Below are 25,684 nucleotides of genomic sequence, written 5' to 3'. Positions count from 1 at the left end.
TCCTCAGGACACACTCTTTACATTTGATCCTGAAAATGTGTATCTACATTTATATCTTCATACTTTTGTTCATTAGCTGTATACTGCACTGTGTGAGTCTAACCGTACTCAGGTGTAACTGTCAGTGTGAAACGATGATGCTCTAATGTCTGCTGCTGCTAAAGAACAGCCAATAATAAATAATAAACAGACAATAATATAAATCCATGTAAGGAGCTTAGTCAGAAACTTGATTATCATAACCTGATGATAGCAGACAAGTTTCAGACAAAAACAAATAATATGGAGAGTTACTAACACCTCAAACACCGTCTCCTCATCCATCACAGAAATCCTCACTGCAGCTGGTCGGTGTTCACTTCATCACAGCCACAAAACAGATAAATAAATCAATCCTCAGCCTCTGAAACTCAACTGTGTCAGCAGCTGCGCCCTCAGGTTTATGCAGGAACAAAACTAATACTCGTGTGTCTGCAGGGATCGGCTGTCCAGTTCCTCGGATCCCTGCAGAGGATATTGGAAGACCATATGTGGGCCACACGGATCCTGTGTGGCGCCCTGGTCTTCCCCACCATCACCACCATCGTAGGGAAAACTCATGTTCAGCGGCGTCAACTCAAACCTGCAGAGGACCTGGTGGGTCCAAATACACTTACACTGTCAACAAGCATGATCAAAATTGTTTTGCACATGGCTTTGATGAGCAGGATAAAACCCTGGTACCTAAGTCATCTCCAATTTTCAAAATCCATCACAGTGCTCCTGTTTCAGTTAAATACTGTGAGGTAATGCTCAAGTTTAGCCACAATTTCTGGCAAATGTCTTGAAATGTTGAGATATTAGGACGGATGAATATAGAGCTCTGATTTGAGTGAACCGACCAAAACAGTTTGGTTTATAAGACGTGAAGCCTAATGTATCAAACTCCTTTGTTCATGTGTAAATAACGTGGCTTTGAATTAACAAGTTATTGCTGAGATGAGAATCTGAGTGAGAGAGCCTGTTTAACACACTGTATAACCAACCACCTGGAATATTTAACCTGCACATGTCAACTTCTGTACAGGTGTTCTGAGATCTGCAGACTAAACCTTTCCCATCAGATCTCCTCTCTGCCGAGAGGCTGAACTGTTGTGCACACGATGCTTCTAACGTTAGACTTCTACAGTATGAGCTCTGTAAATAAATGTATTTTCCAAATGTTGACGTGCACGTGTTGAGACTGGAAAAGTGGGACAGACGAGCTTCCATTCAGCTGTTTATTAATTAGAAACACACAAGAAACATAAAAAGACCAAACTCAGCACTCTTCACCTGCCCATGACCCCCACCAGCCAATCACAGTCATTCTGAGTTGCTAAATACATCCAGAAATTAAAAATTTGATTTTCTAAATGAAAACCACTCACTAGGTAATTCACGTCAAACAGTGCACGGCCCGCCCAAGCCTGATATGTAACATTGGTTTCATCTAGAACGCTGTGTGAAAACTGCTTTATCACCGGCTCTCCTGAGACGCTGTGGAGCTACATGCTGTGTAAATAATAGACTAAGGCATGCTTCTGCTGCTGGTTCTTTGGGTTTTCACCACAAGGTAATATAGTGCCTTTTAAAGCAGTAGAAGTTGATAATGGACTTGTTTGAAATTAAAAAAACGAAATAGTTTGGATCTAATTGAGACAGTAAAATGCCGGGACATATTTAAGAAACTTTTGAAAAAGCAGGACTATTCATGAACTCTACCTGAGAGCAGATATGTTAGGGGAATGGGAAAACATAAATTAAGATTTGCGGCTCCACCAGCAGTAGTTTTTACACTGTGAAACTGGTTAGCACCAAGAGAGCAGGTCACGTTAGCACTGCACCAAGCAGGGCCAACAAAGCAATCAGGCTGGAGGCGGTCCTCTCTGGGGTTTAGGCCCACGCTGTTTCCTCTGCACAGCACTGAGTTTATTGCTTAGTGAGAGAAGTGCATATATTTCGGTAAAAGGATCCAGACTGGAGCGTTTTACCAAACTCTCGCCTTCAGACATCAATATGAAATGTTTTCTTGTTTTTAGAGAAAAAGTTCGAGCTGCTTTGTTTGACATCTATGCTTTAAGAGCTAATGCTCACCCAGAATTATGCTGGGGACAGAATGGATCCTCCAGGATTGTGCCTCAAATCAGACCAGGTTACAAACTAATCTGAAAGGTAGCAGCTGCAGAAAGTCTCTCATGCAGAGTGAACGGATCCTGACGACCTCCCCAAAGCTTTGGGAGAGAAACAAAAATGTCTCTACAGCCGTTACTTTTCAGTTTTCAGAAACCGATCACACTGTAAATTGAATAACATACTGATGTAGATGACAGACTAAATGTTTTTATTTTAATTACTAATAAAATTGAATAATAATAAAAGGCAAAACAGCATGGACATACCCCTGAGATGTCTGAGTGACATACTACTGTGAAACGCATTAAAAAAGAAGAAATGTACGGGCATGGTTTAGTGGTTAGCAATTTAAAAACAGCTCCTCATAGGATCCCAATATTTTAGCAGTTTACAGGCAAACACGTTAAAATTCAGAAATTTGACTTAAAAGATTTCATTTTCCCGAGTGCATCTTCTGGGATTTCTCCCCCCCAGGAGAGCTGTGGTTCCTCTCAGAGAGTTACAAACACACCAGTCCAAACAAATAAAAGCAAAGACCTTCATGGAGCTACTGTCTTTAACCTCAACAGCTCATCACAATAAACCCACAATCCATCCTCAAAGCAGGATGTCTCTGAATAATCCAAATAAAAAGCCTCCTACTGTGAAGCTTCTGCAGTACACTTGAACTCATTAAAGGGTCCTGGCCCTCAGCTTTTTTCTTTTTTTTGTCGTTTTACTTCTTTTTCGTCTACAGCAGCCTACACAGTGCTGTGAAGCGTGAGCTTACATCTCCTATTAGAGACGTTACATGAGGTGATTCTGGTGTTACCTCTATAATTATCACAGCTACGTCAACAACTTTGTGATTCTTTTGTTTCCTCTTTGAGTGGCTCCTCCCTGCTACACATGCACACACCTGCATTCAACATGCATCCACGCAAACAAACACACACTCATGCAGGCTCCGTCAGATGAAGGTCTTCCTAGTGGCAGGAGGAGGTGAAGTGGTTAGATGTGAAACAGAGCAGGGCCGCCCTCCGTGCCTCCCTGCTGTGTCGACCTGCCGGCCTTGCTCACAGTTTGGCTGCCATGAAGTTGATGTGAGGTTTGACCAGGGGGAACAGAGGCAGACTCCTCTTGAACTCCGTCATGTCCTGAATCACTGTGGGCTGCAAGAAAGATCAGATCAAAGGGCGGCTGAAAAACGACCCCCTCCATAAACTCCAGAAATAGTCCAGAAACAAACAAATGCTATTCTCTTTCTAAATGACATGTTATAATTTGGAGCCTAAAAGCAGGCTTTGACAAAGTGTTAGACACTACAGAACACAATGAACACTGTCATCAACAAATGGAGAAAAGGAAAAACTGATCAAAAGAGGCTGCCAAGAGGCCTCCAGGACATTAAAGGAGCTGCCTGAATGTCTTCACTGAGCATGGCTAGAATAGCAAGAAGATGCAGCAATTGAAAGGTATGTCCACCTCATTTGACACAAGCTGATGATTAACAAAAAAAAAAAAAAAAAAATGTCAGCGTGAAGAATTTTAATTTATATTAAAAAAAAAGAAAAAAAAAAGAGATAATAACATCTATTTGAGCAATTCGGTGTGTGAGACAGTGACAAGCTACAAATCCACCCAGGTTAATGGTGTGGCAGTTCTACCCTTCAGTTATTGGTTAACGAGATGTATTGGGATGTCCTGGTTATTGTCACCTTTTCACATTTAACCTCCTAAGACCCGAACTCTTTCATGGCATGCATTTTTAATTTCTCTTTGCTTGGAAACAAAGAATTACCAGATTTTTTTTTAACCCAATTTTTGTTTCTGAGAAAAATGAGATCCACATATGAGGACATTTGTTTTATATTTCAATAGAACAGTGGTAGTATAATGTCCTCGTCAGTGCATATCAAGAAAAAATAAAAAGTTTGATCACCGTTCACCGTTTCACATTTAAGCTGCGCATTTATAGTAATGTTAAAATCTGACTGAATATCAGCAGCTGGGGAATCTGTCAGGTTTACAAATAAAAATAAAAGTTTGATCCTTACCTGTGGCAGGGAAGGAGCAGGAGCCAGGTTGACATCATTCTGAGCGGGGAACTCTCCCACTACTGGACCTGATGTACACACAGACAGGTCAGACTGTCAGTGAGCGACCTCAGTGGGTGTCTAAATGAAGCCCATGTTATCATCTTGTGTCTACAGATACTCACAGGTGTCCATCTCCCTGGACAGCACGTGCACCGACACTTTGTGTCTCTTTGGGGCTTCGACCGTCAGTCGCTCCTGGATAGACAGACAGACAGGTGAGGATGATACATGGAGGTTGTCAGGGAACATCATCACCAGAAACTATTCCCTCCATTAATGGAATGACTCATCACTTTTGGGAAAGAGCTTTGCTACCACAGAAAAGAAACCCAGCACAGACAGGATGGCTGTGTGTGTTTCCCCACTGAGTGTGTGATCAGTTGTGACAGCCCTGTGGAGATTTAGCGACACAGTTGGGCTTCATCTCCGACTCTGGATGGAGGATTATATTAGACTGAACATTTGGCTCATCTGCAGTCAGACGGCGTCAACTGTGGCAACCAGAAATTAAATAATAAAAAAAGAAAAAGAAAAGACGCAGCTTGTGCGATTGCTGCTGATATGACATTAGAAATGCATTAGGTTTATTCTGCATGGGGGCTGTAATGGTTTCTGCAGGGCTCCGATAATGCCAATTCTTTCTGGGGCCAGGTGTCCTTGGGCTCTTTATCCCCCCGAAACAAGCCGGCTGGCTGTCATTATTGCCGCTGATATGCTGTGAGCGTCCTGTGTCAGTGTCACCTCCACAGCTATGAATAGAAGCAGGAGGCTGGATGAGATGAAAGCTAGGAGGGCAGAATGAATGCAGCGGATCTGTGTATGTGTGGACACAAACAGAGTAGGTGGTGCTGAATAAAGTCCTTTTTTCCCATTAGTACCTTCTCGCAACTCAGCTCGACTCGTTTTCCATTACAATCGAGTACCACCTAATGTGTGTGGGGTCATTATTAGCAACGCAATCGAACATCCCGTGACGTCACGTATGTGACACGAACGCTACAACAGAGGTGGACCTGGAGGCGATGTTATACCTGCTGCTAGGTCTGTGGCTTTCTGTCAGACATGGGGACCACAGTGTTGTTTCTGTGTAGCCATTTCTCTTATGCCGGGTTTCAGAAATGGTAAATATGGTTTTCGTACAGGAGACACTCTCGTGACTCATCGAGTGATGCCACTGACTGCCCAATCGATGACATGCAGTCTATTGACGCCACATTTTCAGATCGCCTCTGATCGCTATGAACTCCGGTTGAAAAGGTACTAAAAAAAGTACCTAGTACCAGGTACTACCACCTGATGGAATACCCTCAAAACATGTCGAGCCGAGTCAACCTGAGTAGATACTAATTGAGTTTTGTCTGACATATATTCTTTCAGCAGTGCAAAACGTGGGGGCGAGGATATGTGACCTTTGAAAATAAAGATGCTGATGAAAAACTGTAGTTCTTTGAGTGGCCAAACTCCCACAGAGTCCCATACTAACAGCCTCAACTTCACAGCATTAAAAAGCATGTTGAGAACATCTGTAAGTTCAGTGAAGTCTTTTCATAATGTATCCTTTGAAACTTCATCAGGCTTACAGTGAGGGGCGTGGCCACTTTGACAGGTATGCTGACCAGGGACCTGCAGGTAGCAGCTGAGTAAATGAACTGAACCTCATCTAGTGCACAAATTGATCCTGCTTAACGAACCTGCCAGTGTCTAAACTATGATTAGGAGTTGCTACAGTTACCCTAAAAAAAATAAAAATAAAAATAGCTACAAACAGTTTTGTCTCAAACAGGTGTCAGACTGAGCAATCCAGCATGACACAAGGACATGTCTCATGCTGTTAAAAGTCTTCCAAGGAAGAGGCATCATGAGACATAAAGCTATACTACTTACTCTGTAAAACTCCATTACGTTTTCTTTTGTCAACGTCTTCAGATACGCCACTTCAATGTTGTCTGCAAAACAGCAGGAAAAACAGAAGTAAATTAATTAAATTTAAAAAAAAAAAATAGAAAAAAAAGAAAAAGACAATAGTTCCCGTTTGCAATGCTTAAGAGATGGACTCAAGAGTGAATCCATGATTAAATAAGGTAGGCTATTATAATTATCCTTTTATATATGATTAAAGGAAGAAACCTCTGGCTGAACCAGGCCCAGGGAGGGGCAGCCATTTGCCACAACTGGGCGGATTGCTGTCTTTTTGTGTTACACAAGCTGGTAGATCAGGAAAAACCCATTTGGCCTGCAAACTAAACTAAACATAATTAAGAGTTATCAGAGAGGTGGACTGGACTGCTGGGAAGCCTCACCTCTATCAAAATTGTACTGCTGAGAGATGATCTCTCCCCAGTATTTAGCACACTCAGCAGACAGCTTCTTCGGTTTGTCCAGGCGGCGGATGGCCAGGGCTTGGATGTGTTTCTGGAAGGCTTCCTCGCTCATCTCCTCCACAGCTTTCTCCATAGTACACAGGAAAGCTTCCACTCGGCTCTCCAGGTAGTGGGGCGCCTTCTCTGACTGGATGATGAAACGCAGCCCTTGCACTCCATTAGCCCGCCGTGGCCCGCTAAAGACAATGTAGCCTTTTGGGGGATTAAGAGAGGAAGTAGGTAAGAGCTCCAGACTGCTGTAAACACTGTTCCAGAAAGGTTTTTGTAAACCATTCCACTATGGACCAACTAGATGCATGAATAATATAAATAATAAACTTGATAAAGCTGACACTGTTTGTATAAAACTTGAAATGGTCTGGAAAAAGGTACCCACGTTCTGTGTCATGCCCTATCATGTGTGTTTTGCAACCTCACCCAGCTGTTCTTTGGTTCTCAGTGTGTTGAAGCAGGGCTCAGAGATGATCTGACAGAACAGCTCTAGCAGCATGTTGTCGTGGGTGGTCTGCATGTCTGTTTGGTAGTAGATTTCGATGCCACAATTGTTGTGTACCTCATTCCTTTGCTGGTAAACATACCAGCCACCTGAGAGGAACATAAGAACATACATTTATGCTGTAATCATGGAAGACAAATCGCTATGAAAAGATGACCACAAACAAACATCACCAAAATAATCCCCGCAAAGCAAAATAACTGGACCGCCTTCATTCATGTGGCGATAAAACCATTTCATTTTATGGGGAAAACTGAATGACACTTCACATCAATGTATTTTATTAGGTTTTTTTAATATATATTTTTTTCAACTTTAACCCCATGTACTCACCTTGTTTTTGTACTTGTGCAGTTATATGTAATATTAAAAAGACTAAAAACAGGAAAGAGAAAGACTAGATGTAAAAATATGAGCACCTGTAATTCTTCTGGCTTTGCTTTTTGGTCTGTGAAGGTTCAACAGGACCTCACTGAGATACGCTGAGAACTAAACTTGGCATGTGAGTGAGCAAAACCATCTGAAGTCATTTAAAGCACAATCCTTTTCATTAACCCAAAATCCACTGACTCATGAACTCTGATAAGCTTAGAAATGAATTTCACCAGCTGTGCTGTACAACTTAATACAATCCATCCCTGCACACTTAATCAGGTCTTTCAGTGCTGCATTAGAAACTTGCACAAGCAATTCCTACAAAAAGCACATGAGCTGTTTCATTGTAGTTTTACAGCTGAACTTCAGTACATTGCTTGAGCCATAGATAAGTACTGTACAGTAAAACCAGCACAGTTCAGATAGAGGACAGGGGACACTTCAATAAGACAGAAACAGCCCGTTGAATGCCAACAGCAATAACTCTAGTTTGTTTAAATCCACTGTGATCAAGTCTGCTCTGAATGCAGGACGAGTGCAGGCTGAGTAATGCAGGTGTCTTTATGCACATGCTGACTGAGCACTCTGGACCTGACACTCCCTGAGCACCGAGCCACAGCTCCTCTCACATTGTTCTTAACATGTCAAAAGTTCCACACACACTGAAGCAAGCAATAGCTCAACATTGCTGTCGGACGCATCCTTTGAATACTCAAAATACTGATGTGATGTGTGAAAATGTGAGTTTCTCATTGTAGACTTTGAGTCACAGGGAAACCGTTGATAATTTTCTGTATAATTTATAGCTCTGCTTTTCGCCTCCACATCATTCAGCTTTCCTAATGTGATCTGAAAGGCAGCGCAGGTTTGCCTGTGTGTGTTCATTGTCTGAGCTGCTGACAGTGAGGTGTGTATGTATTGTAGCCAATGACGTCCATTTCCACTCAGTGACCATTATGTTCCTTTGAGGTAAATGTGGGATGCTGAATTCAATCAGGTCTTTTTTCAACAAACACACGATGGCGTCACTGATGACGAGGGCGAGAGTGTTGGACAAGAACCCATCTGCGTGGTCGCCGTGGAGACAGTCATGACTGGCAGATGAAGATTTACAGTGCTTAATCTGTATGTGTGTGCGTGTGCGTGTGTGTCTGTGCGTGTGTGTGCGTCTGTGTTTGTGGTTTGGAGGAGTAGAGGACCTACCGTCTGGAACCTGCACCTCTCTGTAGCGAATCAGCTGGCTCGGGAGGAGAGGCTTTGTGTGAGCATGCTCAATGAGCGTGTCCTCCACCATTTGCATCATGCCAAGAGCAGACTAGAGGAGTGACAGATGGAAATGAAATTCAAACATTTCAGTCCACAAACTCTTGAGTAACACCAGCTGAACTCTCAGAAAAACATTTTGTAGAGATTCAAGAATTTTACATTTATTGTACCTACCAACATTTACTACATTACTCAAAATAACCAGCAGGTGCTTTTTAAGAGCACTTGTATAGTGAACTGTGATAGAAGTTATTCTCAATATGCGTGGTAAGCATCTTGACTTCACTGATATACAGTGTAGACATTTTGCCAAAGGCATTTTTAATTTCCATAAAAAATTAAACATTGTATATTTTATAACATTAATTGTGATATGATTGGTAATTTATTTCAACATGTGAACAATATACAGGTACATTTAGAAAAGAAAAGAAAAGAAAAAATACTATATAAAATACATACAAAATGTTCTAATTTACATGTTGAAAGGGAGTGGGAAGAAGTAAACACTTATTTAATCCCACCCCTTTGCCATAAATTATCAGTTAATATTTAGTCAGCTTCCTTACTGATATAACTTGTAATAAAAATAGTGAACAGATTTCTGATATACTATATACTATAATATCACATCATGAGTTTTTTGTTTGTTTGTTTGTTTTTAAATGGAGACATTCACTTAATTTCAATATTTTCCTTTTCTTTATAGTTCGAGAAGATCATATTTTTATAACTCTTTTTGAACCGTTTTATGTTCGGACATTGCTTTAATTTCATATTCAGTTTGTTCCATAGTTTCACTCCTTGAACAGAAACACAAAAGCCTTTTCTCGTAGTACGTCCCTGTTTTGAAGTTACAAAAACCCCTTAAATTATAACTTCCTTCGTTCAAAAAAAACACATACTCAGAATATTACCTGGCAGTTCTTTATTTTTTGCTTTGAATAGAATTTGTGCTGTTTGGAATTTCACTAGATCGTCAACTTTTCAATATTTCAGACTGCAAAAATAGTGAGTTTGTATGTTCCCTATAACCTGCATTGTGGATGATTCGAATTGCTTTTTTTTAAAGAGTAAAAAGTGAATGTAATGTGGTTTTATAGTTGTTGCCCCAGACCTCTGCACAATAGCTTAAGTATGGTGAAACCAGTGATCAGTATAGAATATGAAGTGATGTTCTGTCGAATATTTGCTTTGCCTTGCTTAGTATTGCAATGCTACGTGATACTTTGGAATGAATATATCTTACGTGAGCTCTCCAGTTAAGTTTTTCATCTATTATTACCCCCAGAAATGCATTTTCACTGACTCTTTCAATATCAACACCATTTATTAGAATCTTTGCATTTGTATTTAAACTACTATTTCCAAATAACATAAGTTAAGATTTATTCAAATTTAGTGATAATTTGTTTTTATCAAGCCAGAACTTCACTTTACTTATTTCATTAGTCATATCCTCCAATAAATTCTGCAGATCATCACCAGAGCAAAAAATGTTTGTATCGTCAGCAAAGAGAACCATTTTTAATACTTTGGACACTTTACAGATGTCGTTAATGTACAAGTTGAAGAATTTTAGACCCAAAACTGACCCTTGGGGTACACCACAAGCAATGTCCATACATTAGGAGCAACCACCATTTAATTTCACAAACTGCTTCCTGTCACCTAAATAACTCCGGACCCAATCTAAAGCTACCCCTCTGACACCATAACGTTCCAGTTTTCTTATTAATATATCATGATCTATAGTGTCAAATGCCTTTGTCAAGTCTATGAATAACCCAGCCACATATTGCTTTTTGTCTATGGAATTTGTGATGTATTCTATTGAATCTAATAGATCAAGCAGATCAACATCATCGGCACTGAATCCGTACTGACTCTCAGTGAGTAGTTTATGTTTATCTATAAATTTTTCCACTGATATAACTAAATCAGTTTTGTTCTCTCACATAAACCCCTCAGTTAGTTCATCTTCTGCTGTTAGAGAAGCTGGTCATTATTATAATTTGATGATCACAAAAGGGATCATTCCTCCATTTTAAGAGTGTTATTCTCCGACGAGCAGGTTGAAGTGCAGGATCTGATGAGACAATAAACCTCTGAGATATGGATAAATAAGTAATAATAAGTAGTGACTCCAAACAAACCTCCTTGGTGATGTTGCCATGAAGAAGTGCTTCAATATGTAACCGTGACAACAGCTGAGGTATGAAGGCCTTAAGGCGTGGGAGAGTTACATCTGCAATACAGATCACAGGCAAAAGCAATCAATCAAAGAGTAATTTTCCAAGGCTGGTAACAGACTGATTCAAAGAATAACTGTTGAGTGTGGCATCGGGCAGTCTTCCTGCCATGAACAAAGCAGCAAAGCAGCACGTCATATTGCAGTAGTAAAAATAATACCTAAAGACTGAGTTAGATGTGCATAAAAGTTTAAATTTAAGTCATGACACTCACAGCGTCTCAGAGACCACAGACAGAGGAGGACGGCGGGCTAAAGAGACTGATAACAAAACCGAGCTGTGCTAATTGGAGGCCCAGGTGACTGAGCTCCAGGTCCTGACCCAGCAGGGTAATTGAGTCTCGTGTGAATCTGAGGATACTCTGTGTAAGCTCTGTGGTTAAAAATATAACAAGCTGCCCTGCAGGCTCCAGACTGGCACTGTGCACGGGAAAGACTGCAGCTAGGGAAGCAACTGCTAGAGGACAGCTTCAGCATTTAAAGGAGAAAAACTGAAAAGAAAAGACCCAAGGCGAGAGGAGAGGCCTCTACTGTGTGCAGAAACCTGAAAACTTCAGTGATAGTTTTACATTTTTCACTGCAGCTATGTGATTTAACCTTTACAGTGTCTGGGTTAAATTTGACCTGTTCTGAGACTTGACTACAATAATTCAGGTCAATTTGATTGCTTTACTGGGTTTAGTCCACACGCTTCAAGTACTTCACATTCATGGCCAATTTAGAGTCACCACTTTACCAAAAATGCATGTCTTTGGACTGTGAGAAGAAGTCAGGGAGCACAGGGAAAACATGCTAACTCCACACAGAAAGGAGTTGGAACCTTCTTCCCAGGAACCTCCCTGCGAGGGGGTGGCGCCAACTACTGCACCATCCTGGGACCTGAACTGACCTTTCAGTGAGTGTGGAAAATGCCTGTGGAAGTTCCACACATGCTTGGTTTTCTACCACTCCAAAAAAAAGTTGTTTTTTTTAATGTAAGAAATGCTCTGTACTATGTGTTTTAATTAACTCTGTTTAGTTCACAGATGAAAAAGCAGCCAGTAAGCATTCCTGCTGAGACAGAAGAGAAACATTAAGAGTCTCACCATCTAGAGCCTCTCTGAGCTCATCTTTGGTCCAAGCGACCTCGGTCATTAGAAGACGGAGGTAGTACATGGCATGCTGGTGAGGCTGCTCAGCTCTGAAGTTATTCAAAGACCTCATGTACTGCAGAAAGAAAGAAGGCAGAATCAGATCACCATTAAAACTGAGACTGGAAGCTAAACTATTACTGAGTCAGTGAGTCTGAACTTACAGCTTCCTTGATGATGTCAAAGCGCTTCTCGTCTATCTCAAAAGTGGCCATCTTCTCGATGATCTTCTTCAGCAGGATGTGCTGTTTGTCACTGTAGCCTTTAACAGACAGCTGCAGCACACAGTGACAGGAGACAGGCGGCACATCATCACAAACAAAAGGATACATTAAGCTTATTAGCATAACAGTTAACATTTGTTGTTATGAAGGTTTTGCATTCATTTGCTACCATGAATACATGAATGTGTTCTCCATTTAATTCAATCGTGGGCTGGCCAAACTATTGTGAAGAAAATCTTTCCAGATTAGACCGACTCCTCATGGTGAAGAATAATCTGAATCTCTAGAGACTCAAAAACAAAAAGAATGTCAATGTTCTGCCTGAGTTCACTGCACGTGCTTGGGCATAAATGAATTTTCCTGCATCACGCACACCTAATGGCCCTTCAGGATTCAGCATAACCTCCCAGGGCTTCGCTGTCACTTTCATCCCACAGCTCACCTCACCTTGTGGCCAAGCCCCTGCAGTGACACCTGTTAAAAGTAATCTCTCCAAACATCGTTAACCTTGACAAACGGCCAGCATCCACACTAACACTGCTGACTCAGATCAATTACTTGCAGCCCATCACACAGCTATACAGCCCTCTGTAAGGACACACCACAGTCATGAATTCACAGGTGAGAAGGGAGCTAATGAATGCAGGTTAGTTGGTCATTATGACAGCTGAAGAGTTGTTAGAAGTCAGCAGGTTTTAAAGAACAGTGGACAGACAACACCACAGCAAACCAGATTGATTCAGGCCATTACTTTGATGTACAACATTAAATCTCACACATACGCACACAAGCAAATTGCTCATTCATAAATCAAGGAAACAGAAAAACACCTGATTTAGTGATACACTCCTAATGATGTTAAGCCTCCTAGATAAACCTGCACAGATCTTTAAATTTAATGCCGCATTCTACATACCTAAGAACAAAGGAGTGATGTCACTCCCAGTTTTGTTATTTGCAAGAAAATGCATATTAGACTTCTCTCTCAGATTGAACAAGCAGGATTTCACACAATCAAGAGTGTAGAAACCACAACCGCCAAGTTATTTTCACTCTGTTAAAGCCTCAAAGTGCAGCCTTCACTGGCACCCCATCTTCCCTCCAGACTTCAAACGGCTTACTTACGAGGATGGCATTCATCCCTGAGGCTACACCATACACCAGCCCAGCCAGGCGGGCTGCATATGTATACTCTTTTAAATCATCCTTCAGTAACCTGAGCAACAAGTAGGTCATGTTGCAGTGCAGGGGGTCTGCGTAAAGGTAGCGACTAATGGAAGGAAAAAAAGAAAGAAATGAAACAAATAAATGTTTGTTGGGAATCAAGTGTTGCCCAACACTAAATAAAAACACATATGAGAAGAATGATAATGAAGAGTATGTATATGCAGCCACATGACCGGCTTTCTGTTCTGCACTGACTGACAAAAACTTTTTGATGGAAGAATAGTGGCTGACTTTCAAACCTGATGCCTTAATTACAGGTGTGTGTTTAACCCCAGCACACCTAAAGGATGATTTGATATGGAGAGAATAAAAGCCCTCGCAGGTAGGCATGGTGTTTTAACAGGAGGTTGATGAGCAGTTATAAAAGAGGGAGTTGTAAATAAAACAGATACTATGCCAGCCGGGTACAGGTTAGAAGGTGATGTAAAACACACGCAGGTTCAAAATCTCTACAAAACCGTCTCAAATGATCAAGCATGTCAAACAATAAAAAACGTTCAATATACGACAGTTTCCTGTTATTGTAACTTGCAGTCTGGCCACAGACGCGGTCAGATTGGAAGGTTAACGTCAGCTATTGACCCAGGCCTGCCTGAGCCACTGTAGCCCAGTTTGAGGATAATAAAGGGAAGGCGGCATGAGGTCGGCGATGGGAGGGATTGTGAATACTTACATACATCCCATAGACGGTATTTTGGAGGTCATAGTTCAAGCCAGCTAGCTCGGCTGCATATGCATACTCGTTGAGGGAGTCCTTGAGGAGCTCCAGGTATAAATATGCCATGTTACAATGCAATGGGTCCACGTACGCAAACGGGCTGTAGAGAAAATGTCACACAAAGCATACAAATAAAGCTGCACGAGCTGATGCAAACTGCAACTACTGTGTAGCATGTTTCACAATTTATGAACATATAATTAACTGTAGCTATCAGCAGTGTAACAGTGGAATTACTTACAGCCTAATACTGTCTAATTGTAGTCCCACCTAGAAGGGTTTGGCAGTGTTTGTCAAGAAGCTGATCCAAGTTAATCCAAACGATCCTATATTACACAGTAGCTAATTCCAGAAGCATTTAATCCTACTAAATTAAATCAACACTGAACAAGGGAACAGCCACCTACCTTGAATAAAGAAGACAACCAGTAGAATGGTGTGTCCATTTATGTGGAGTTACACATGGCACTCATTTAACTTTGTTGCTTTTAACATGCTGACCTGTGACCATCCACAGTCAAACCTGGACTTATTTTCCAGAAGATCTGCATTTTAAGTGTAACCAATATGAGATTTACTCTCCGGTACAGTCGTAAAAGCTACTTTTAGTTGCTCCCTTGTCACAATGGGTCACCAAAGTAGGTAACTTTGGCAATTTTACATCTTACACAACTTCAAAGAAAATGTGTGTCTCCATATCACATTGGGAAACCTGATGACACTAATAAATGAATATTTTGATAATTATTTTTGCACTTTGTTATCTGATTACTTTAAAACTTATTATGCACTGTTGTAGCAGCAGTACATTTATGATTTCTCATTATTGAGTTAATCTTAAGAGTCACAATTTACTTGGTAAGAATTTGTGTCCACACTCCAGCTGCAGAACAAATCCTCTATATTTACTACTCACCTGAAGAACTCAAAGTTCAGGCAAGCCTTGGGGAGGAAGAATTTGTCATCCTGCTTGAACCACACCTTGCTCATAGCAGTGTCCTGGAAGAAATGAAAACCAAACTTAATTTCATATTCATGGGAAGTCTTAACAAAGTAAAGCATTGAAATGCAAGCAGAAGGTAAACTGTACAAGCAGACGACGCTCATTTAATCACAGAAATCTAACAGTGTTACTTTGATAGGTCTCTTAGCAACAAACAACAAAAGCCATACTAACTTTTATTCAGTTGTTCCAACAGAGATGGGAAATGTAAGCTTTTATTAGCTGCTTAGTTCCTCTGATCCTGACACAACAACAACTAATGCTTGATGTCTAAATCACAATACCACATTTCCATATGAAAGCATAAGAGACTTAAGAAGAAGCAGGTAAGCAGGGACCGTCCAACGCAGTCAGACAATGAAAAGTGACAACACTTTGATGGAGCTGTGCAGAGAAAACACTTGCCTTGATTAAAGTGGGAACTGACGGAGAGTCTTTCTCAAGAGGGTAGATCTCGAAGTTGGTAGGGATGAACTCATTTTTCATTGGCAATTTGAATTTGCCGTTGAGGTCTGCATTTGCCCATTTCTACAACAGAAAAAGATAAACAATCAGAGCCTTATATAACTGATGTAGTGGTTATACGCTGATTACACAGCAGAAAAACTGGACACAATCATTCACCTTGATGGTCTCCTCAGAGATGGCCTCCTGTTTGTACTGCGTGCCGTACCACTCTTCTGTTATGTCTGTTTGTCCTTCAAATGATTTTGATACCACTGCAACTCTGGAAAAGTAAGAAGACAACAGGTCACATTATAGATCTATACAAAAAGCCCTCTGTGCTACTTAGTGCCTGTTAGCTGCACAAGATGTGAGTGCTTTTCCATTTCGATCATGTTTCAGGTGGTGCACAGCCATTGACACATCGTTTGGCTGGAGCTGTCAGAGTGCAGGTTTTTCCCAAGTTTGAACATTTATCCCATCAGTATGTTTTAGTTAAACAAAGTTCAAGGACTCAGTGTAAAAGGAAATGGTGTTTCTCTGTAAGTTCTCTTGTAGCTGGAATGAGATGGATAAATAAAGAAGCATTCGTTCATTAATTTAAAGCAGTTTTGGCAGAAGCCCAGAATTAAATGGCTACTTCAGTAAAGGAAGAGACTGGCATGCAAACTGTCAGGGTCAACCAATGACTGCATGCTGTCGTCTCCTTAATACACATTAAGAAATGGACCGGTTACAAGTCTGGACTTTGCTTGGCACAGCAGCTGCAACCCAGTAAATGAATTAAAGCTACACCAGGCCCACTTTTATTTCAGTCCAGTTATCCAAGTGGGACTGCAGCTGTAAAGTTTAGCTTAAAGTTTATCTCACCATGTGCCCACATCTTCCTCTGAGAGGTTATACACTCAGATTAAAGTAAAAGAAGCAAACAGAAATTTGCCCAACAAGTTCACTGCTGCAGAAATGATCTAATCAGCAGGTTATTTTTTGCTTGATAAACACAAAACTCAGTTTTCTTTTACAACTGTTGTTATTGCCTTAATCTACTTCTAGTTTTGTGCAGTTTATTACTTGGTAACAGAAAAGGTAAAGTGAGCCTCACTACACATTGCAAAGTCACACTGACCTGACGTGTTCTGGTCTCAGCTTATCCAGCACCATCTCGATCAGATCTGGCCTGAACTCTTCCAAGAGGTACTCTGCTGCTAGAACTTCTTCGAGAGGGTAGTACTACGACACACAAAGAAAGCTGTTGGCATTGCACCGTTTGAAAACACAAATGTGTAAAAGGCCTCCATAAAGTAAATTCTAAACTTCTACTTAAAAGGACCGACGATGAATCTCATTTACTATTAAAACCTCGCTGTGTTTTTGGAAGCACAGTAGCTATACAAAGTTGTTACATAATATCTTACAATGACTGCAAGCTCTCAAATGTATGGAGATGTGCATGTATTCCATCTTAAATATGCAAACACAACCCTTTGTATTAAAAATAAAATAAAGGACCAAGGCCCCACTTTGGAGCCATGTGCTTTAGCCCATGGGATCCAGCTGGCCTTTGCCCAAAGAAGCCTACATGGGTCTAAAAGGGCTGTAGGGGCCCATGTTGAGTGGGACCTTCAAAGGTGAAGGTCCCAACACAATCCCCGGCTTCCATGTACTTGCTTGTGGTACATGAACTGGATATAGTGGGCTCGCCTCAACACATAGCTTGGGCTCTGGAACAAAGCTCCTGGGGAAGGGCTGGACTCTGTTCCACTTTGGAGCTGCACTAGGTGAGAAACAGCGGCAGGGGTGGGTATTTTGCATGCATTTGACCGCATGCCCTTACCCAAGACTCACTGGAGATCTCCTGTCTGACAAGAGAAGGACTCTTTATCTCCCTGGATTCACAGGAAAAACTGTCTAATGTGAGATAAGTCTTGGGTTTCCTCCTTAGACTGCTGTCCCCAGAACCCAAAAAGTAAATTAAACATTTGGTACCTTACTCCACCTGCTGCAACAATCACATACTGTGCATTTTGATACAAATAAAAACTAGCTTGATTCTGACAAGGCTGCCTGGAAACAATGACTGCAGATAAAAGAAGGACCTACATGTAGTAAACCTGCAATTTTGGAAGTGTAGCCACGGGGACGCTCCTTGTCTTTGAACCTGAAGGCAACATTGTTTAAATCCTATAGAGAGAGACAAAAAGGTTGAAGGTATAACAGCTGAAATCACCAAACATACAATGACTACATTCATTTAGCTTATTGATCCAGATCTATTAACTGTGATGCACATAATGGAATCCATATGCTATTCTAATTTCTTTTTTAAAACTAGCTTTTACAGTGAGGAATAGGAAATCCGCTTATACTGACTCTTAGAAAGTATCACTGAACTAACAACATAAATCACCTTGCACTCCTCAAACACCCACTCTTGAGGCCCTTCAGTACGTAGTTTCTGGATGTACTGGAACATGTGGAAGATTATGTCCTCAACGTGCACTGCAGTGACACACAGATCATGCCCCAAGATTTAATATTTACATTTCTTTTCCCTACACATACTGTGAGTGATCATAATCACATGCAAAACACACAAACTAGGTACAATTCATGTAAAGTAGTGAGATGCATGACTTACAGAGGCCCTCCTCAGTCAAGTCCACATTGATGATGAAGAACATGAATCCTCTGGCTCCCTCTTTCTGACCTCCAACAAGTGTGTTCACCCAGCCTTAGAAAGTAATTATTGTGAAAATTTAGTAAGGTGTTTCTTTCATTTTTATGATAAAAGAAACTGTTACTGTGAATGTTTCTGTCCTAAAAGAAAACTGACTTCTATTCCAATCACTAAATAAGACGAACACAGGTCTCCTGGTGTTACATTTTATGTTTTTATACATTTTAACACATAAGTAACCTCGGAGCCAATCATATATTTTAGGATATGGTTTTACTAAGTGTATCACTTGCTCTAATAATATTTGACACCAGCTTGCAGTCTGCTACCTTTAGATTTCAGCTCAGATAACAAACTTCCAGGTCCTTCGTGACCAATCAGATGTCCCAGATAATGTCCTGGGTTAGATTTGTAGTACTTCTGTAGGTCTGGGATGGGGAAAGTCACATAAAGATTTCTAATGTCTTTGATGGGAACCACTTTGTAGAATTGCTGTAACAGGAAAAAAGAAGAACACCAACCAGAAATGTGTTACTAAGGGCTCTTTCATCTGACACTTCAATGACTGTAGTAAACAGAAGAATTTATGAATCCCAAAGTAACATGTTAGGGGAAAAAATGTTTACAGACATTTTGCAATGCAGTAAAAATGTAAAGGAGTGAGAAGTAAACAGCTCACTTTAAGGTGTTGTTCCTGGAAGGGGTGTTCGGGAAATTCTGGAACAGGCACGTTTTTGTTTTCCACTTCTCCAAATAATTTAACCACCATGGCCGTCAACTCATCCAGTGATTCTGCCAACAAAGGGTTTAAAAAAAAAAAAAAAAAAATCACAGATACTGAATTTACAATAAAGTTCCCCCCCTTAAAAAAATAAAACAAAACCCCAAAACAGTTGATTGGCTAGCTATTAGCATTTCAAGCCTGTAACTTTTAGCTGTCAAACAAACTGGCTCAAGTAAACCTTGCTTGCAGTCTGTATTTTAACACTAAAGCAGATTATAGGCCATTCTTAAAGGCCTATAATGGAATGGAAAACAAATGCCACAAAGAACTGTGTGTATCCTGGTTTGAAATTAGACACTGTTAAGTTTTAATTTAAAAGTACATTGCTGAACATTTGGCACTTAACATTTGTATTTTGTTTTGTTTTTTTAAATCTACGTGCTCTTTGTCTAAGAGTATTTGAAGTAATAGTTCAGCTTACTAAAATGTATTAATTTGGATAGGTAATACATTTTAGTAGTGTTTGAGTCATATTTATAATTAACCCAAGGTGTTCCTAGGTAATATAAACTCTATCAAACCAACACAATTTTTTAGTAGGATTTAATGCTACAAAATATTTCTCCACAAAGTGAAGCTAACAACTTTGATTTCAAACTGAGTCTTGAAGTTTTAAATATTAAGAACGCTCACTGATTAATACAGCTTAGTACAGGAGGACAAGAAAAGAAAAATAAATCTGTATGACACCACACCCACATGACTTATAACACATCTTTACTTCTAATTACTAACTACATGCGTGGGTGAACTGTGGTATGCAGGATCATGTGTCCTGTATGGACTGGAAGGATGGTGAGTCTACAAGTCCAGCATTCATTTATTCATTTTAAAGCTTTAATTTCAAGTTATTTTGCAACTTTAGATTACTTATATAAATCTATTAATAAATGAAAATACATTAATATAGCTTACTTTATACAAAATTAGCTCTTTTTTTAAGGCATGGCAGCAGCACTTGTCCATGGTACCACTAAGTCAAAAATGTTCGACAACAGGTTTAATGTCCCTAAAAGCCAGTAACTCAAGTCTCTCATCACTTTCACGTTATTCGATGGAACGAAACAGATATGTTATCTTGAAAGTCTCTCGTTTTTGGCAGTGACACCAAGGCACATTATCACAGCTGATTTGAGAACAACACATCGTTTTGCTCTACAATGAAATGTGAAATACTAGAATTCAGGCGACATTCATGCATGACTTGCACATTGTTCAGGTCAGATGATTATTTTGCAACATTTAAACATCACATGCGTGAGCAATGTCATCTTACCTCTTCCTAACACACACAGTCCCATGAGGTTAGAAGAGTAATATGTAGAGTGGAATTTCAGAAGCTCCTGACGGACATCAACCCCCTCTTTAGATGGTCTGGTCTCTAGTGTCAATTTATTTCCTATAAAAAGATCAGCAATGTACATTTTAATGTAATTAAGAAAAGGCAACACACTCCCGTAGTGAAATTCAGTGAAATTACATTCCATAATCAATTTCTATATTAAAAAATCAACCCCCTAAAACAAGTGCTACAGTCTACATGAAGCACTTCTAAGGCAAATTAAGTGGGTTTTTTTTGTTTTTTAAAAGAGACACCATCAAAGCAGCAGACAGGAGAAGCTATGTTAGTCTGCTGAGTGCACTGCTTTCAGATACGTCTGATCCTCTCCTGTTCTTAATGGGAATACAGACGGTATAATTCAAGACTGCCATCAGGTGGCTATTTTGAGCTCAGAGCTGCTCTGAGTATACGTCACTCTGATCTGGAATGACTATCAGAAAACTCCTAAACTGCTTTCTCAAAAAACAAACTGAAATTTGTTCATGTTTAAAATAAAAAAACAAAGCCATTGAGAAGTATTTCTGGGCTAAAACAGCCGTCTCTTATAATAAGTAGGCTGCATGAATGTAAACCTCATTTAATCAAATATTAGCCACAGTTAACATATGTGACTGGATTCTGCTCTAGATTAGTAGTCTAATACAAAATCTAAAACACATCATATCGACCCTATGAAGGGAATTCTTGCTTAAATATTCTGTGCAGGGCGGTTTTGCTCTCCAGTCAAAATATTCTGCTATAACAACTGAAATGTGATGCACTAAGCAGTCAGAATGAATGATGTAATGATATAGTTTCAAAGTGAAGTCTGGCAAGAACAGTTTCTACCTGTTCCAAATTTACTGAAAGGGTGTTTTGGGTTGCCAGTGGCCTTTTCCAACTGAAACAGCCTCCAGGCATCATTCATCAGGTTTTTCTCATGCTCAGAGTCCACAGCGTTCACCTCGCGGTCCTTGCAGCTCTCGTCAAACAATGGGCACAGAAAGAACTGGGCAAACCTACAAAGGTCAGAAGTTGCTGTTATCAAGGAGTACATTTCAGCATGTAGAATAACAACAGAGGTGTGTGATAATACTACTAGATTTCAGATTTTCAGCATTTTCTGGTGTGTACAATCTTGTTTATATTAAATACAGATTATACGTTATGACTGTTTGGAAAATGAACAAAAGCTTTGCAAGAGTACAAAGTCAGAGCAACTGCCATGCAAATGAGGAAATGCTAAGCACACTAAAATTCATAGTGTGCATCTAAAGATGTACACAGCAAACATTATACTGTAAAAAGTAATCACTGTAGTTCTGTCACATCATAAGACTGCTTAAAAAAAAAAATCAACATTATTGCAAAGGAAATGGACCATGAACTTCTTTTAATAGATGTTGTATTCTTAACATACAAACTCCAAAATACTAATAATCTTTCACTGTTTACCTCCTAAAACCTAGAAATGTTGGTTTAATTAAGTAACTATAATTTTAAAAGAAAAACCATAATATTCAGATATCTAGTTTGTATATATTTTTAATAAGAATAGGAAAATTAGGCTGACTAACTGAATTATACGATCCTTTCATTTTCCACAAAGGAATCATCATCAATAATTCAGATCACTCCTCACAGTTCTTTCCTACCACTGAAGTCCAGGTGGCTTGAACAGCACAAGGGAACAATTAGACAATGTCACCAAAAATATATATATAATTTTTTTTTAATCTATCTACTAGAAATGTAAGACCACTGAGCTTTTAAATGTGTATCATGTATCACTTTGATGTTTCTGCCAAAATTAATACCATCAAATGAACACCAACATACCTATCTAATGCTCCTTGCAAGTGCTCATGGGAAACATCAAAATAATAGTTGGTATGTTCTCCGCTGGTGAAGGCATTGGAACTGCCTGCGTGCTCACTGAGGAACTGGCTGTACTCGTTCTCCTTGGGGTACTTCTCTGTTCCCAGGAACAGCATGTGTTCACAAAAGTGTGCCAGCCCTGAGATGTTTGGTGGGTCAGACAGAGAACCTGCAAATTGAAAAGAAATTCCCAGAGAAATGTAGTTAATGGTGCTGCTTCTCTTTCATCCATGCAACAGTTGTGACTTAATGTTTGCCAGGTGAGAAAAACAGATCTGTAACGGCACCACAACAGGTAGATTTATAAACAATGAGATGTACATGACTAAATTCTTTATCATTTTTATTCAACATATAAAAAGAATGTCACAGGAATTTCACAACTTCCTCAGACATTCAAAACAACTATCTAATGCTTAGTCAGTGAGAACTTTAAGCTGTGAGTCCCAACAGTTACATGTTATTTGCTGGTGAAAAGCTATAATAGAGAAACCCGATAAGTACATAATGTCATATCTAGTTTGCAAACAGAAATACTAGATAATAGACATCAGAAATACCCATCCAAAGCTTAAAAGACGTCTGGCAACTAATGAGGCAACTCTATGCATGAAAGTATATTGGTCAGCAAGGCACAGTTATATTATGATGTGGGAAAATTGCTCTGCTTTTCCAAATGGTGTGATAGAACACGGAAAAAAATCATGGTCACCTGGCCAGGACAAAGAAAATTAAAACCTATTTACCTATGTGGACATCCAAAGCAGCTGAAGATTTGTCTGTGGTCGGGTCACTGATGAGCACTGCCTTCAGGCCATTGATAAACTCCAGGCCCCTGTACTCCCGCTTATCCTCAGGTGAGCGAATAACATCACTAACCACCCTCCTCACAGCCGGGTCGGTCATTCTGACTGACAAGGATGACACCAGTCTGCAAGCAAAGAAAACCAAATGGACACTTACAATTAAAATTGTAATATGTTTTGATTTAACGTGACATAATGGCCAAAGGAGATTTTAGGACAATAGATGCCTCTAAATGCAAGTGAGCTTAGAAGTCTATATTTGGTATGACCACCTTTATTCTTAAACACACTGTCATGCTAAAAATGAACCAATCAGACACCTTCCAGATAGTACTGCATAGTTTGTTAAATAGGTTAGTAATAATTCATCAGTTTTTACATGATTGCCAACATCAGTCCCAAACCATGACATAGCCTCCAACATGTTTCACAGATGACTGTAGAAACTCACAGTTGGACCTCTCCCAACCACCTCCATATATACTGCTGACGACTTGAACTGAAATGTTCAAATTTGGATTCATCACTGTGTAAGAATATTTTGTTCTTCCACTGGTTTTAAGTCCTGTTCTTGTGTAATTTTGCATTCTTTAAGAAGTGAAACATGGTGACATCCATTCTTCAACTGAGAACGTTTCTAATGAGAGTGCAGTGATGAGCAGATGGATCATCTGAAGGTCCCAGATGCATCTTTCAAGTATTGACAGGATGTCTTTTTCCTCTATTCCTTAAAGACATGACTTTAAGATATGGTTCGTCTGTTGCAGATAAAAGTGACAGGTCTAAAACTTCTTTTAACCAATTTCCTCAAATTGCAGGATACACTGCACAAGATGTTAACATATGTCATACATTTTCAGCTAATAGCTCTATGGGAATCACCTGGTTAGTGTTAAGTGTCTTAACAAAATTTAAAAACCAACATCAAAAAGATTATTGTGAAAATGATCATGTACAATGGCTAAAACCGACTCAAAAAGCTGCCAGAGTCCAAATAAAAACTTGTGTCAGAAAAATGTAAGAAAGCCTGGAGAACTACTGCTCAAGACCAATAAAAATAAATAAATAAATAAATGAAAGAAAGTCTGGGTCCTTGGAAGCATAAAGAAGTAAAGCGTTTCTAGATAGTTGTGTATATAGAAATTATCTGTCTGAATGAATAAGAAGGGAAAAAAAAAAAAAACACCCATAAGGATTTAGCTGTGTTTTAACAGGTGCCGTGACTCACGTAGTTTCCACACATCACTGTAAGAGCTGTTAAGCAACACATGGCTCGTTTACTGCAGTTTTACTGAAATATTACATGAAATCTTTAATGATTTTCGGGAACACTGTTTTTGAACAACAAAAAAAATCAAACGAAACCAGCAACACAGTTTAGATAACCAACTATTATTACTGCCTTGGTGTAATTGCTACTTACGTACAGTAAGCTAAACAGCAATGACAGTTAAAAGACAGCCACGACGTAGATGTGTGGAAACATTACATCTCTCTGGTACTGAGCACAACGGGGATTACAGTGTGCTACAGTGACTCAGTAGAGGACACAAATTAATCCATTACGCAGAAAGCAAAGTCGCGCTAGCTTATTTAATGAGGGATAAAAGCTTCAGAAAAGTTACCAAGCAACCATGTGAGAAACGGGATGTCTTGTCTAACTCGCTGGCAAACATTTGGTTCCGCAAAGCTAAAAAGTGTATTGTAAGCGATCACGGAAGCGCAGGACACAAATACACAATGTAGGATCAGCTAACATTTCGCTTTAGCTAGTGAGGTTAGCTGGGTCAAAAAACCGGCTCGAGCCGCTAAGATTAGTTTGGTGTTTAGCCAGCTCGCTGCTCGGTGTAAAAATAACTCTCCTATTTTTCAGTTACAACACTTACCTAAAAGAGCTCACCTAAAAGGTCGGTTAAGACAGAAAACGTAGCCTGCTGACTGAAGATATCTCGTAAACTGGGCCGTTCGGTTAATGCACTTAAACATACTTTGCACCCATGAAAAACAAACCTGGGCTGTTACGGCGCCATCTTTGACTAGACACAAACAATCGATAGAAGAGCAGAGCGCACCTCATAGAGGCAGGTTGTCAAATATTTAATAGATTCTGCCACTGACGCCTTAGACCACGACAGCGTCCGTCGTAAAGCCAAATACTCAAGATTATAATGGCAACGAAGCGCCAAACTGGCTAGAGTAGTTCAGAATATTGAGCACTGTCATTGATTCGGAAACCGATTAGACAGTCTGCGTGTAGATTTCCTTTTACGTTAAGCATGACAGATCAAGTTTCCAGCCCTTTGTCAGAGTGAAAAATGAATAAAGCTGCTATGGAAAAACAGGAAATTTTATAATTTGGTTTTCCTAAAAAAATATTATTATTAATAATAATTTTTTTAAAAATCACAAGGCTTGTCTGTGGTCCTCCATCTCCTCTAAATGTATAATACAAGCAATCGGTAGTTAATATT

General features: G+C 39.8%; 1 protein-coding gene across 4 annotated transcripts; it reads right to left on the bottom strand.

Annotated features, from left to right (window-relative positions):
- Positions 1-1,245: 1,245 nt before the first annotated feature.
- ide (insulin-degrading enzyme) lies at positions 1,246-25,338 on the bottom strand. Of its 4 annotated transcripts, none has more exons than XM_024804644.2 (25): positions 25,224-25,338; positions 23,154-23,338; positions 22,369-22,576; positions 21,379-21,548; positions 20,485-20,607; positions 19,104-19,216; positions 18,754-18,916; positions 18,386-18,478; positions 18,155-18,246; positions 17,848-17,928; positions 16,874-16,977; positions 15,928-16,030; positions 15,709-15,831; positions 15,217-15,299; positions 14,256-14,400; positions 12,296-12,406; positions 12,087-12,207; positions 10,907-10,998; positions 8,688-8,799; positions 7,031-7,198; positions 6,533-6,805; positions 6,117-6,178; positions 4,355-4,427; positions 4,191-4,258; positions 1,246-3,305 (listed from the first exon to the last, which is right to left on the bottom strand). In XM_024804644.2, exons 2-25 carry the CDS (start codon positions 23,311-23,313, stop codon positions 3,210-3,212), a joined length of 2,937 nt encoding a protein of 978 aa, XP_024660412.1. In that variant the 5' UTR covers positions 23,314-23,338; positions 25,224-25,338; the 3' UTR covers positions 1,246-3,209. The 4 variants fall into 4 exon arrangements, with proteins under 4 accessions (XP_024660412.1, XP_024660410.1, XP_024660409.1 ...); XM_024804642.2 differs by lacking the exon at positions 14,256-14,400 and adding an exon at positions 13,481-13,625 and having other exon boundaries at positions 25,114-25,266; XM_024804641.2 differs by having other exon boundaries at positions 25,114-25,265.
- Between the last annotated feature and the right edge of the window lie 346 nt (positions 25,339-25,684).

Source organism: Maylandia zebra, linkage group LG13 (genome assembly GCF_041146795.1).
Source record: "Maylandia zebra isolate NMK-2024a linkage group LG13, Mzebra_GT3a, whole genome shotgun sequence".
Classification (NCBI taxonomy): Eukaryota; Metazoa; Chordata; class Actinopteri; order Cichliformes; family Cichlidae; genus Maylandia; species Maylandia zebra.
This window is presented reverse-complemented; position numbering and strand designations above follow the sequence as displayed.

Coding starts and splice junctions, on each gene's coding strand:
- ide (XM_024804642.2), bottom strand. CDS start 25,199: ATGTTTAAGTGCATTAACCGAACGGCCCAGTTTACGAGATATCTTCAG. Junction 16,978..17,847: donor AAATTGCAGGTTTACTACAT/GTAGGTCCTTCT, acceptor TGTGTGTCGTAG/TACTACCCTCTCGAAGAAGT. Junction 12,407..13,480: donor CAGGGATGAATGCCATCCTC/GTAAGTAAGCCG, acceptor TGTGTGCTGCAG/CTGTCTGTTAAAGGCTACAG.